Raw genomic sequence first — 15,722 nt, 5'->3', positions numbered from 1 at the left:
TTATATGGTGACTATAATTCCTGAATGTTTGAAGCCCTGTAGATCATCTTTAACATTGCTGCAGGTTACAACTTCAGGTCTCAAAGTCAAATGAACACTGCAGCATCACTGAGAGTTAAAAACTGTATAAATTATTTCACCTTTAATAAAATGGGTGTTCTGTTTTACAAAGTGTAACAATTACATTTAACATCCAGGTATTCATGAAAACAGAATTTAGTAAATTTAACAGAGTTAGAAATTAGCATTGAATTTACACATTACACTATACAATACACTATATTATGTTTATAAATAATGAGTTATGGAAAGTTCAAAAGAATTTTTCATTAAAAAAAACTATATATATATATATATATATATATATATATATATATAACTGAGAAAACAGAAGACACTGTGATGAATATTCACATGCTTGTCAGCATCAAAGAGAGACTTCTACTAATTGATTCATTCTACTAAATTATTTTTATGTGAATATACAATAGTAAATAATAATCTATGACAATATAGAAGGGGAAATGTGAAATGCAGGCATATGAGATGTTTAGAATTTAAACATTACCAGAAACAGTTTAAGAAATTGTTTGTCTTTGTTTTATGACCATTATGTTGTCATCAATAGAAGAACAGAAATGAACATTTAAATAAATGTCATGACATTTCTATAAATTTGATCTCTTTTCCTCTGTCTAGTATGTAAAATCGGAGAAAAGGTACTCCATTGTCTAGTTTGCATTACAATTTAAAATTATATGCCATACATTTGATAATAGGGCAGTAATACCAGTGTTATTAAACTTGACAACAATATTTTGATATGTTTGAAAATTTCATTCATTTTGAGTCCATATATGATTGGATTTAAAAGAGGATGGAATACAATTGACTGAAACGTCAATGTCAAACGAAGAGTTTTGGATAGATCAGAATCCAGTCGAACTATAATTATATCAAAGAAAATAAAACAGGAAAAGTTGGTTAACACCAGCAGGTGGGGTAAACATGTCTTTACAGCTTTTTTCCTCACTTCTCTACAACAATGGTAAGATATTCTAAGAATCCTGATGTATGTAAAAAGTATGAAAAGCAAAGGTAGAAGGGCAATGCTTATCAACATGACCACACCATATATAGATATTGCGACCGAGGGCACACACTGAAGCTTGTAAAGTGAATTATTACAAAAAATTCCTGTCAGAGAAAAGCTACAGAGTTTGACATTCGAATACAACACACCCATCACTGAGGTTTCAAAAGCAGGTATAAGCCAAGCTAAAATCAGACATACATAAATAGTTATTCTATTCATAATAACTGGATATTGCAGGGGTTTACATATAGACACATACCTGTCATATGCCATTGCTGCCAACAGTAAAAAGTCTGAACCAACCGAGGTGTAATATGATAAACCTTGGAAAAGACAGAGTGGATATGATATCATCTGTTTTTCAGACAAAACATCAGATAAGAGCTTTGGATAGATAATCATGCTGTAAAGAACAGAGTTGATTAACAAAGCTGCAATAAAAATGTACATTGGCTCGTGAAGGTTTTTGTGAGTCCAGATAAGGAAAACTATAGTGGAATTAAAGCAGAGTATCAGAATATAAAGTGTAAATATGATCACAAAATAAAGATATCTGTATTTGTGCAATTCTGCAAACCCACCTAGAGTTAGCAATGTTACATTTAATTCAATATCCATTTAATGAACAAAAATGTTATTTACTATACAACTAGATGACATAAATGGTATTCATTAAAAATCAAATGAAAAGACAAGTCTTAATGTATTGTAGTAATGCTTTTCCAGCACCGAACTAAGAAGTAATTGGCTCTGTGGCTTTGTTTTATCAGACAATTTCCCATTCTCAATGGGACTCATTAAGTTCTTCAAGAACATGTAAACAATTTCACCAAACTTTATCAGTTGATATTTTTGTCTGTGTGATCTATCATCGTACAGCATACCTCATAGAGAGGTGAGTAGACTTAGTAGTGTAGATAAAATAATAATAAAATATCATTATTATTATTATTATTTGTGTATAACTTTCTATAACCAAAGTGCTTGCTGGTACAGGAGAAGCACTTCTAGTATATATTCTGAGCCCAGGCCATGAAGGACAGGTAATTAGTAAAATCTTAAAATCAATTCTAATGCAATATGTAAATTTTTCTTAGTCTTTAGAAGATGTCTAGCTGCTGTATTTTGCACGATTTACAGTCAATTTAATGCTTTCTGAATGATACCTGTTAGAAGACCATTACATTACTGTATTTTTTGGATTATAAAGGTGCACTTTAAACCCTTGATTATGTTGAATGATGAATTGAAGGCAAAAAAATACTGAATGCAATTCTAACAAGCTTGAAAGTCAATATGTGTTCAACACAGCTTAAACTCTTTTGAGCAAATTTTACTGAATGTCTTTAAATAGTCTTCAGGAATAGTTCTCCAGGCTTCTTGAAGGGTATCCTAAACCATTAATGTTGAGGTCCTGGTGCTGTAGACATCAGTCCATAACTGACAGTGTTCTGCAGTGTTGTTGTTTTTTTCGTTGTTGTTGTTTTTTAATTCCAGGTTATTGAAAGCCATTGCTAATTAGATATTTTCTAAATTATATCACATGGTGGATCAAACTCTGACATAACTTATGAAAGTGACCAACATTATTAGAGACAAGGAAACAGAAGCAGGGCTACAGAGTAGGGCTGAACGATTATGGAAAATAATCTAATTGCGATTTTTTTGCCCCAATATTGCGATTGCGATGCGATATGCGATTATTTTTTAAGGTCTTTGTCTTCTGTATTTTAAACAAAGACAAGCAATACATCATATAGTATGGCCAATACTATATTACATTAATTTTAAACTGTTCTTTCCTGGAAGACAGACCTCTGTTATGATGACATGAGGTGATGCATGAATTGATGACTGACATTTTTATTTAACTTCTTCAATCACAACAGTATATTTGAACATACACAATAGTTTATTTTTAGCTTACAAACATCTGAGCATAAAGTGCTGACAAGGAACCCTGGTGTAAACATTAAAATGAAAGTCAGTACAATGTGCAGATTGCAGAAATATACATAAAAAAAATCAGTGGCTTTACCACACTCAGTTTTTCGACATCTGTGAACTACTAGACAGTCATTCAATTAAAAAATAATATTAAATAAATAAAACTATCCATCCATCCATCCATTTTCATCCGCTTTGTCCGGGGCCGGGTTGCGGGGGCAGCAGCCTAAGCAAAGAGGCCCAGACCTCCCTCTCCCCAGCCACCTCCTCCAGCTTATCCAGGGGAATACCAAGGCGTTCCCAGGCCAGCCGAGAGATATAATCTCTCCAGCGTGTCCTGGGTCTGCCCGGGGGCCTCCTCCCGGTGGGACATGCCTGGAACACCTCACCCAGGAGGCGCCCAGGGGGCATCCTTGTCAGATGCCCGAACCACCTCAGCTGGCTCCTTTCGATGTGGAGCAGCAGCTGCTCTACTCTGAGCCCCTCCCGGATGGCCGAACTTCTCACCCTATCTCTAAGGGAGAGGCCAGCCACCCTTCGGAGGAAGCTCATTTCTGCCGCTTGTATCCGCGATCTCGTTCTTTCGGTCACTACCCACAGCTCGTGGCCATAGGTGAGGGTAGGGACGTAGATCGTCCGGTAAATTGACCGGTAAATAAAACTAATAAATAAAAAATACACACATCTTACTGATCTCTGCAGTCAGTAACATTACACATAAAGTGCAAACATAATAGCAATTGTATAAACACACACACAAACACGCCTTTAAAGTTTAAAGGCGTGAAATTGGACGGTCTAGTTCTGATTAGCGTCACCGCTGTCTCGGTGGAGTTTAATAAACTCGGCCGTCTGCTTCTTGCTATCTAAAATATAACCAGACACTGATGTAAATTCTCGACTGTCTCATACTTCTGTTTAATAAGTTTTCTGTTTGACGTTTAGTCAGCTGTGTGAAAACCAAGGAGGAACCCACCCGGGGGATTAATAAAGTTTTATTTTATCTAATCTAATAACTTTAATCTCAGCCAAACCGATTTACTCACGAACAAACAAAACACTGAAAAAAGCCCAACAATAACATTTTTAGGTTGTCTAAGTGACTTATATATTACGTTTAACCCGAGCAGCGAAACTCCGCGGTGATCTGAAAATGATGTGCCGGGAGTTGTGCCGTTCTCGGCCGCATCAGTAACCCTCGAGCTCCCGGCTAGCTGTCGAGCTGGTGGGTAGCAGACGCCTCTGAAAACGTCGAAGCACTTTTGCAAATATGGGATATCTTGATAAACCGAGCAGATATTTGATGTTTACACAACTACTTTCTCGCCTGAAAATATGTTAAAAGTTTATTTTGTGACCCAGAAAGATTAGTATGAGTAATTTTAAAACTTAGTAGCGGCCGCCATTGCTGGAAACTGGAGTTTGGCTGGGCCGCGCTATGAATTCTGGGATATGGTAGTAATTTGGACAGCCTTCGGCGCGTCGCTGTGACGTAATCGGTCTACAAATGCGGCCTCAGGAGGATGCAGCCCATGAATTTGGACATGTCCAGAGTATAATCGCAGCCTTTGCGGTTAGAAAATTGCACTTGATCATGTCGCGATATTATCGCAAATGCGATATATCGTTCAGCCCTACTACAGAGTCAGAATACAAACAGACTAAAGAAGTCTCTCCAGAAAAAAAAGAACCACTGCCCAGTATTTACATCATACCCTGAAGTATACCTTGAAGAACCTGGAGAGGTTAATTCTCAAACATCTCACAACTCTGGTGAGTAAACTGCTGGATCCCCTGCTGGTCACTTACTATCCTAGTATTGGGGTGAATGATGCAGTCATGTACCTCCTGCACAGATCACTGTCACACCTGGAGAGTACTGGAAGCACTGTGAGATTCATGTTTTTTTTTCTCCCTTCCTAACGGCCACCTCCAGAAATTCTCTGATGATACAGTCATTGATGGATGTCTGAGGGGAACGATCTAGAGTATAGGAAGATCATCACCGACTTCATCATCTGGTGTGAATTCAACCAACCACCATCCATCGCACCAGTGAACATCCATAGTTTGGATATTGATGTGGTCGACACATACAAATTCCTGGGTGATCCAACATATCACCCTAATTTAATTTAGCCTTCTGTTTATTTTACTTTATACCTCGTGTATTTATATTTATTCAGTCGGATCTGTTTCCAGCCCTTTTTAAACTACTTTAAACCACTTTGATCTCTAATTTTCACTTGGTGAGGGATTATTATGTTCTTCCTAGTCTGAACTGCTCTCTTCACCTGAGCTACTATCCTGTTCTGAGTCACTGTCTTCTTTGTTTCTTACAGTCACGTGCAAAATGTCCCTTTTTTCCACACTCCCAGCATGCAGCGCTAAAATTACTGTTTGGTGTGTATCTAAGTCTGCCTTTACCTCTTGCTCTTCCAATATGCATTCCTCTCCCTTTCTTTTGGATTATTCCTGCTCCAGCTTATTGTTTTTCTAAACATTTCTCATCAGGTGTTAATTTTACTTGTTTATTTCCCATTTTCAAAGATTTTGCTGGGCCGTCACTGGCACGCTTGACTTCAGAGTGGTTGCTGATACTCCCTTCTACTTCACTTCTAAAAAATGAAGCGGTATCAGTTTTATGAGATAAAACTCAACCGTTGTCCTTTGTCACCAGTACGTGAGCCTCAAGCAAAGAAAACAAAAAATGGAAGTAGTTCAGCAGCATATTGTGCTGTAAAATCAACTTACTTCCAGACAAATACACATAGACATTTGCGCCCTTCTACAATTTGTTACGAAGTAATTACGACTACCTCTAAAACCTAAGTCTAATTTGGTTCGTTACGGCGTAATTGCGGCTACTTCTAACCTATTTTACGCGTTTCATTAAACCTTTGCGGTGGTTTTATATACCAAAATAATGTTTCTCACCCTCAGATGTCTCACTGGTGGTTCGGATCGTCAGACTGAATCCCACCGCCGTGGACCAGACTATAAACACCTGCCCGGACCCGAATTCACATCCCTGGGCTTTCTTCCTCGTCTAAGCGGAAAACCTTTTGGTGGCAGTGGTTATTATTATATTCACATGCTTCCATCTTCCATCAGTGGTCAGTGACAACTCGTACTTTTCGACTCTCCTTCTTCTCCCTCCTCGCGCTCACAGAAACATAACGGGTATTGCAGTCCATTCTCCCTGCAGCACAGACTACACTGCCCATGAGGCTACTTTCTTCTGCAACACTCTGCCTATTGCCTTCATAATAAATTATTTTGAATAATAATTTTTAAAAATATTTCTTCAAGTCATTAGGCGGCCGCAAGTACAGGTGACATGGGGCGCGAGATTCAGACACAGGCATTAGAGCCTCTTAATGCGTGCTTTCTTTGGGTTTCCACTGGCGTGGAATTACCAAAAATAGAGAGGGCATAGCCTAATATATGAAACAGGGAAAGACCGCCGTGTAATCCATTTATTTCAATAAGGTAACTGTATTCTGAATACCACCTTTTAAAACGGTAACTGTAATGGAATACAGTTACTCGTATTTTGTATCTTAAATATGTAACGCCCGTACAATTATTCCATTACGCCCCATCACTGCCGGCAGGGTGCAGGTGTTGAGTGGCCAGATGTTGTTCTTCCCATTCAACTGACTATTCAAAACTTGCTCTAGCTTGAAGTTGGCCTTTAGTGTTGTTCTGTCATGGTTGGCTGTGTGGCAGGCAGGCAGGAGTGGTGAACCCAAAATGCAGGACTCTTAGGAAACGAGGTTTAAACTGAAAATGCGGCTTTATTGCTGGAACAAAACTTCAACATAAAATAAAACTCACAAAAGCAAACAAAACTCTAACTGAGGTGCAGGAGGCCTGGAAGTCATGAACACACAGCAAGTTGAGGGTACGACAAGACAGGGAGCACAGGAAAACACAGGGCTTAAATACACAGGGGAGTAATTAGGAAATGGACAACAGGAGGGAGACACAGCTGGGAGAAATTAGGCTAACGAGACAGCAGAGAGGTAAAACTAAACACATTGACATGAGACATGAACTTTCAGAATAAAACAGGAAACTAACAGACACAGAGAACCAGACAGGACACTGAACTTGGCAGGCAGACTCACGAGCAGACACAGTGACACCATGGACAGACAGAGGGAACACAGGCAGGCATGAAACAAACACACTAACACATAGCAAACCTAAACAAAAGACAAGGCAGAATAAACAAGAATATAGAAGAATATAAAGAAACACAAAACACCGAGTCCTCAGACTCAGGACCATGACATGTTCGCCACATCCCCACTGAATTGAAGGCTCTTAGCATTCTATGCATTCCATTGAGTCAACGGCTTTCATTTTCATTTTTCTCCTTGTGTGATTAAGTCTTACCTGTAGGCCATTCTGTGGATACAGTGATGTTAAGGATCTCTGCCTGTAAAATCTCCTCAAACACATGCATAGCAAAGTAGAATATTACCAAGCTCTCAGAGCTTCGCGATTAATAATCAATACTCTTTTGATGTATTTGTTTCGCAACTACTTTCTTCTCCTTTCCCCGTTTGCCACTGATGAACTGATAACACTATCGGAGTTATTACTGTACAACTGTGACATTTAAGAAATCAAAATATTCATATTTTCATTCATTCTTGTGTGTGTGTGTGTGTGTGTGTGTGTGTGTGTGTGTGTGTGTGTGTGTGTGTGTGTGTGTGTGTGTGTGTGTGTGTACATGCGCACTCGCATATGCCTTAGAAGAATGAAAAAAGGTACTTCAAACTGTATGATGCAATTTACTTCATAATATCAACATGGCCCCTTAAGGCGAATTCATGACTTTAACATTTGGCTACACAAAGCTGCCCCCTGGTGAGTAAGGAGCCGGCTCGCGTTGTTCACTTCAAAGAGTTGGCTCTAAGAGCCATTTTTGTGCCATTTCGTTCGCGACCGACACGTCACTAATTTGTATTCAGCCAATCTTGATATCTGATCACTCAGATCACTGCAGCGTTGACCTGCCCCACACTAAGACTAGGGCCTCAACATAGTCAAAATGAACATACTGTCATGTCTTAATTTCCTTTTATTCATGTTGCCACTTCTCCCTCCTCTGTCTTGCTTTAAGAATATACACTCTGTGGTGTCTAAATTTATTTGGAATGGGAAAAGGCCATCAACATTGCTACAGTTTTACTACTGGTCATTCAAAATCAGGGTGCTTAGGGGGTTGTTACTACCAGAGATGGGCAGTAACGCGTTACTGTAATCCGATAACTTTTTTCAAGTAACGAGTAAAGTAAGGGATTACTATTGCAAAAACGGTAATTAGATTACCGTTACTTTCCCGTAGGAATGCTGCGTTACTGCGTTACTAAAACCGTGATTTTTTTGCGAGAATGTCTCATGACAGTGACGTAAGCGAGTGGACGTTCGTGACAACAGCTGTGTGCAGATCAATGGATAATATATCGAGTGTGGGAGAGAGTATGAGCATGCAGCGTTTAAAGCGTGGAAGTACTGACCTTACTTTAAGTTTGATTCCATAAAAAGTGACAAAAACATTAGTGTCCGTTGTGCGTGGGAAGAAAACTTCTTTTTACAGCGAAAAAAACCTCTAAACTTCCAAGCAAGCACCAAGTGCGCTACGACGTAATGGGAAACTCACAGAGAAACTCGCGGATTCTTCCACTGACCGCTGCGGCACACCTGCACCAGGGTAAACCTCCGCCTACCCTACTCCTGCTTTACAGGTGAAAATAGAGCAACAGGACCGCTGAGTCTCTGACTTTATTTATTTTCTGCTGTGTTTTACTTGCATCTATTTGAAAGAGTGAGTGTAAACACACAAAAATATTTTATGTGCTGGAATGTGCAGAAAATAGGTTTAAATATTAAACAAATTTCTTCCAGTCAGAGAATGTTGCATATAATTAAATTTTTGCTTGATGCATAAAGTTAAAAGATTAAAACTAATAAAACAAGTTTTAAAAAGAGACTTTTCCATTTGATTACATTTTGTATGATGGATTATGTAGAAAAAGTAGAATTGGACTGAAAGATCTATCGCTTTATCACCTATTCAGGTTGTAAATCGTGTTTTTAAAAAGTAACTAAGTAATTAATTACTTTTGAAAATAAGTAATCAGTAAAGTAATGGGATTACTGTTTTGGGGAAGTAATCAGTAATTAGTTACTGATTACTTTTTTCAAGTAACATGACCAACACTGGTGAGGAGTAATCCGAAGCGAACACAGCAGCCGCCCTGCACAGCGCTACCCTTCCAGCGCGTCACACAGACCCGCCGTGTTCCCCCGCAGGAAACAAGCATCGAAGGCGTTTGGAAAGGGAGGGGGATAAGTGTGTGTGTGTGCGTGTCCATAGTTCGCCCTGCCAGGCTAAGTAAACAGTCTACCAGCCAACCCAGGTGGCCTTGTATGGAGTGGGAAGGAACAGACTAAACACAGTCGTTATCAGGGTGTTTTTGTTCGGCTCCAGCCTTGCAGCTGGCGCCAAAGGGGCTATCCGCATGAAGTGATGGTGCTTTTTACTTTAGTGCGAACAGCTCATATGAATTTCAAAGCAGTTCTACAGTCCAACACTGGTCTCTCAATCTCCTGTTGGAGAGCCGCGAGCTTCGCCATACTTGCGTTCTTTGATGTTGTCATTTCTTGTGCTCATGATGTTGGTTTTGATATCTGTTGAGAGGGAAACATGAAGATGAAACCAGAAGATGTCCTTAAGTTGTCATGTGATGTAAACTGTTTAGAACTCATACATATATACCAACAAGACAGTGTACATCACTGTCACAACAGCATTTGTTGTCATCCAAAGGTTTTATGGTTTTTCCTATAATACCTTGTGGCCACTCTCTAGTCAAAATGCCCTGACCGATTTTTTGTCCCAGTCCAGCTGACCAGGTGGTCAAGGTGCGGCCTCATGGTCTCTTGCTTCTACAGCCGAACAGAGCAGGCGGGCTAAAACTTTGTTATCGGTAAGCTGAAGAAATTAATCTCTAACGAGTTAAAATGCCATCCAAACTGATAATGTTCACAAAGTATAATTTTGTACTTGTCGTAGAGGACAGAGTGAAACCAGAAGGTTTACTGAGTTGTGGCTTCATGTAAATGCTGAGCATCCACTCGACGGCGGTAAGCTAAATGTGGCTAATCAGACACGTGATGTGCGGAGTGTGGGTACAGTTGTTGGGTGTCTCTGAAACGCACTGTTGATATGCTAGTTAGATCGTTAACCAAGTCATTAACATGTGAAAAGCTGTAAATGGTTAAAACAGCTGAAAATAAGTTTATGAGAGATAATTGTAAGCAGACTTTATGCTGCTTCCTGCTTAATTTTTTGATGTCAATCATTTGTTTTACAATACAGTGGAACCCCGACTTAGGAATACCCCATTTAACGAAAAATTCAAGTTACGACGGCACTTAACGGCAATATTTCTGCCCGTGTTATGGCAAAATGCCCGTGTAACAAAATCCACTGTCTCTGATTGGCTGAGCCCAGAATGCCTACAATGCCCACAATGCCTTCCAAATCATGTGACAACCCCCTTGGCTTTCGTACTTGAGCTTCGCTGTTCCACTTGAACGACGTATTGTTGTTGCAGTTAGCAATTAGCCTATAGCCTACCATTCACTCAAAAGGCGCGATGGGTGCTTCGACTTACGAAAATTTTCGACTTCTGAAAGACCCTCGGGAACGAATTAATTTCGTAAGTCGGGGTTCAACTGTACTCAGTATTGAATACTTGGAGGTAATTTTTAGTGTATTTCCACTTGTACTAGTAGGCCTATGATACAAGCGGGATTAAGCACATCTATTCTAATACTCCTATTCGTGGACTGAGTCCTTGTGTTTACATGTTATTGAAATTATTTGCACTTTGTTCGGTTTCTGATAAGCGTTTGTGTATTGCTCCAACAATGACTTTATATCTGATGGATCTAATGAATGTTTACCATGAAAAGTGAATTATATGGTGACTATAATTCCTGAATGTTTGAAGCCCTGTAGATCATCTTTAACATTGCTGCAGGTTACAACTTCAGGTCTCAAAGTCAAATGAACACTGCAGCATCACTGAGAGTTAAAAACTGTATAAATTATTTCACCTTTAATAAAATGGGTGTTCTGTTTTACAAAGTGTAACAATTACATTTAACATCCAGGTATTCATGAAAACAGAATTTAGTAAATTTAACAGAGTTAGAAATTAGCATTGAATTTACACATTACACTATACAATACACTATATTATGTTTATAAATAATGAGTTATGGAAAGTTCAAAAGAATTTTTCATTAAAAAAAACTATATATATATATATATATATATATATATATATATAACTGAGAAAACAGAAGACACTGTGATGAATATTCACATGCTTGTCAGCATCAAAGAGAGACTTCTACTAATTGATTCATTCTACTAAATTATTTTTATGTGAATATACAATAGTAAATAATAATCTATGACAATATAGAAGGGGAAATGTGAAATGCAGGCATATGAGATGTTTAGAATTTAAACATTACCAGAAACAGTTTAAGAAATTGTTTGTCTTTGTTTTATGACCATTATGTTGTCATCAATAGAAGAACAGAAATGAACATTTACATAAATGTCATGACATTTCTATAAATTTGATCTCTTTTCCTCTGTCTAGTATGTAAAATCGGAGAAAAGGTACTCCATTGTCTAGTTTGCATTACAATTTAAAATTATATGCCATACATTTGATAATAGGGCAGTAATACCAGTGTTATTAAACTTGACAACAATATTTTGATATGTTTGAAAATTTCATTCATTTTGAGTCCATATATGATTGGATTTAAAAGAGGATGGAATACAATTGACTGAAACGTCAATGTCAAACGAAGAGTTTTGGATAGATCAGAATCCAGTCGAACTATAATTATATCAAAGAAAATAAAACAGGAAAAGTTGGTTAACACCAGCAGGTGGGGTAAACATGTCTTTACAGCTTTTTTCCTCACTTCTCTACAACAATGGTAAGATATTCTAATAATCCTGATGTATGTAAAAAGTATGAAAAGCAAAGGTAGAAGGGCAATTCTTATCAACATGATCACACCATATATAGATATTGCGACCGAGGGCACACACTGAAGCTTGTAAAGTGAATTATTACAAAAAATTCCTGTCAGAGAAAAGCTACAGAGTTTGACATTCGAATACAACACACCCATCACTGAGGTTTCAAAAGCAGGTATAAGCCAAGCTAAAATCAGACATACATATATAGTTATTCTATTCATAATAACTGGATATTGCAGGGGTTTACATATAGACACATACCTGTCATATGCCATTGCTGCCAACAGTAAAAATTCTGAACCAACCAAGGTGTAATATGATAAACCTTGGAAAAGACAGAGTGGATATGACATCATCTGTTTTTCAGACAAAACATCAGATAAGAGCTTTGGATAGATAATCATGCTGTAAAGAACAGAGTTGATTAACAAAGCTGCAATAAAAATGTACATTGGCTCGTGAAGGTTTTTGTGAGTCCAGATAAGGAAAACTATAGTGGAATTAAAGCAGAGTATCAGAATATAAAGTGTAAATATGATCACAAAATAAAGATACCTGTATTTGTGCAATTCTGCAAACCCACCTAGAGTTAACAATGTTACATTTAATTCAACATCCATTCAATTAACAAAAATGTTATTTACTATACAACTAGATGACATAAATGGTATTCATTAAAAAACAAATGAAAAGACAAGTCTTAATGTATTTGTTACAACCCACTCTGTTAGGCGTCAGGGGAGGAGTAACATAAACAAGCCCCCCACACAAACTGAGTAAAGTAAAAAGTTTTAATTTCAAACTTTAAACAGAAAACCGACAGGGCTGTTCAACAGACCACTGGGCATATAATTATTACATAAAGAACAAACGAAACAGTCACGCGTAAAAGCTAAGGGTTAACTAAAGCAGGCTGGCAGCACACAAAATAAAAGCTATGGGTAACTAAGGCAAGCCAGCATCACAAAACTCTAATGAAACTAAGTTCAGCTGTATATCAGGTTTAAACAAAGAGCAACACAGCAAAGAGGTTTAACAAACAAGATTCACATGCAGAGCAGACGAGAAGGACACTGCATATTCACTTCAGAGCAGCAGTTCCCCCTAGTGTGAAGGATCTTCAGCCTTTTATACTCCCAGGTGCAGACAATCAGCCAGTCAATTGGTCATGGAGGGGTCATGGGATCGCCAGGCAGCAAATCGTCCGCGAGGTCTGGCACACTGATCTGCATAAAAGAAGGCTGGCACAGGACTCCCAGCAGCCAGTCATCCACGAGTCCTGGCACACTTAGATTTGCATAAGCACAAAAGGGTAGTCTCACTCTCTCCAAGGCCCAGGGCCGTAACACCACTCCCCTTAAAATACAAGACTACGTTTTGTATATACAGATTTCAATATTCATGACAGACAACAAAACAAGTCATACTCACAACCGGGAGAGGCCATCAGCTAGTACATTTTCTGATCCTTTTATATGCCAAATCTCCAAATTGTACTCTTGCAGCAGCAAGCATCGCCAAATAAACAGGGGTACTCATGGACCAAATTAGCTATGTCTTCTTGTTGCTCGGAATGATTTTAACACTTCAGAGTAAGGCAAGCGGGGCTTAGAACCACTGGAGTCATTCAGTTTTAAACCATCAGCCTCGTCTGTGCTTTCTACCTCTGAGTGACTGAAGACGGCCACAGGAGCACAGCTCCCAGTGGGTTTTGGTTAGGGTCGGGAGTGGTATAACTTTAACATGATTATATGGCAAACACAGGTTTTGCGTCTTCGATTCGGCGTGCTGATTATGTAATCAGTTTCTCCTACTTGTTCGTGTACCTCATAAGGCCCCTCATACTCAGCAGAAAGAGATGATCCGGGGACAGGGAAGAGGACAAGTACTTCATCTCCTGTCTGGAATTGTCGTTTGACAGCAGCCTTATCATAAGCGTGTTTCATTTTTCCTTGTGAAACAGTGAGGTGCTGCTTAGCCAGAGAATTAGCCTGACTCAAACGCTCACAGAAATCCTGCACATACTTGGTCACTCCCACTCTAGGGCTCCCTTCCTGGATCAAATTTCTCTTTCATTGATTTAAGCGGGCCACGAGGCGTGTGGCCAAACACTAGTTCAGAGGGACTGAACCCGAGTGACTCTTGGACAGCTTCGCGAGCAGCAAACAACACAAAGGGAATCCCTTCATCCCAATCCACTTTGGCCTCTAAGCAATACTTGCGGAGCATGGCTTTTAAGGTTTGATGCCACCGCTCTAAAGCTCCTTGGGATTCTGGGTGATAGGCAGAAGACACAACCTGTTTGATTTGTAGGTTTTTAGCTACTTGCTTGAATAATTTAGATTGAAAGTTAGAACCTTGATCTTTTATGACAACTTTAGGCAGTCCGAATGTAGAAAAAACTTAGTAAGGGCTCTCACAACAGACCTTGCCGTAATTTGTGCAGTGGAATAGCCTCAGGGAAACGTGTAGCAGCACACATAATGGTGAGTAAATATTGGTTTCCTGACGTTGTTCTTGGTAGTGGACCTACTTAGTCTACTATGACGTGATCAAATGGTTGATCGACTACTTGGATGGGACATAATGGTGCAGGGGGTATAACCTGATTTGGTTTACCCTCAAGTTGACACATATGGCAACTACGGCAGAAAGCAGCCACATCACGTTTCATGCCAGGCCAGAAGAAGTGTTTTAATAGTAACTGATACGTTTTTTTGATGCCTAAATGTCCTGACCACTGGCTTTCACGAGCAAGCGCCAGGATCTTTGACCGATACAGCGTGGGTATGACAATCTGCTTAACCTTACTCCAGTCCACACTCCTAGCACCCAATGGAAACCATTGACGTATTAGCACAGCTTGTTCTATGAAAAAGGCTTGTTGCTCATTCTTAGCTTGCTCAGCACTTACCACATGCTTAAAACATCGCTGCAACGATTCATCAGCCAACTGGGCCGCCGACAGATTTTCTCTGGTTAAAGGCAGTGGTATTTCTTTTACAGATGGACTAGGCTCCTCAGGGTTTACCAAGTCTGGGGAAGACAAAACATTGTTGTCGTCAGGTAACGTGGCACCCTCCTCAGAAAATGAGGACATCAACACAGAATCAGCGAGGGTAACGTCACCATCTTTACGGGCTTGGGCACGAGTAACCACACAGGCTGGGTACAGCTTTGGGGTCACAGAAATATCTGGGGCATTAGAACTGAAGGGCTTATCCAGCACCTCCAGACTAGGACGCACTAATTCGCCCGTAATATCATTTCCTAGCAACATGGCCACCCCCTCTATTGGTAAGGACGGACATACTGCGACAGGGAAAAATCCCGTAACGAGTTCTGATTTGATATAGACCTGGTGAACGGGTCTGGGAGCATAACCCATCTCTATTCCACGCAGCACAACATTAAAGCCGCACGCACTGTCTGCTGAGAAAGGTAAAGCACTAGAAAGGATTAAGGTCTGAGACCCTTCGGTGTCTCTCAGTATGCGCTTCGAGTAATGAACCGTTTTTCAATACAAGCCTCAGTGCTTCAGAAAGCTTCATTTGGCCATCACTACCGACAGGGCTGTTCAACAGA

General features: G+C 39.4%; 2 protein-coding genes across 2 annotated transcripts; both read right to left on the bottom strand.

Moving 5' to 3' along the window:
* Nucleotides 1–749: 749 nt before the first annotated feature.
* LOC113007338 (olfactory receptor 6N2-like) lies at nucleotides 750–1,714 on the bottom strand. Its single transcript, XM_026143783.2, has one exon. The coding sequence runs from the start codon at nucleotides 1,712–1,714 to the stop codon at nucleotides 755–757; it is 960 nt and encodes a 319-aa protein (XP_025999568.2). The 3' UTR covers nucleotides 750–754.
* Nucleotides 1,715–11,751: 10,037 nt separating this feature from the next.
* Nucleotides 11,752–14,027, bottom strand: LOC145421205 (olfactory receptor 6N2-like). The gene has a single exon (XM_080291162.1). It carries the CDS (start codon nucleotides 12,755–12,757, stop codon nucleotides 11,798–11,800), a length of 960 nt encoding a protein of 319 aa, XP_080147288.1. The 5' UTR covers nucleotides 12,758–14,027; the 3' UTR covers nucleotides 11,752–11,797.
* Between the last annotated feature and the right edge of the window lie 1,695 nt (nucleotides 14,028–15,722).

Source organism: Astatotilapia calliptera, chromosome 16 (genome assembly GCF_964374335.1).
Source record: "Astatotilapia calliptera chromosome 16, fAstCal68.1, whole genome shotgun sequence".
In the NCBI taxonomy this organism is placed as follows: Eukaryota; Metazoa; Chordata; class Actinopteri; order Cichliformes; family Cichlidae; genus Astatotilapia; species Astatotilapia calliptera.
Note: the sequence above shows the minus strand (reverse complement) of the source record. Positions and strands in the feature narration are given on the sequence as shown.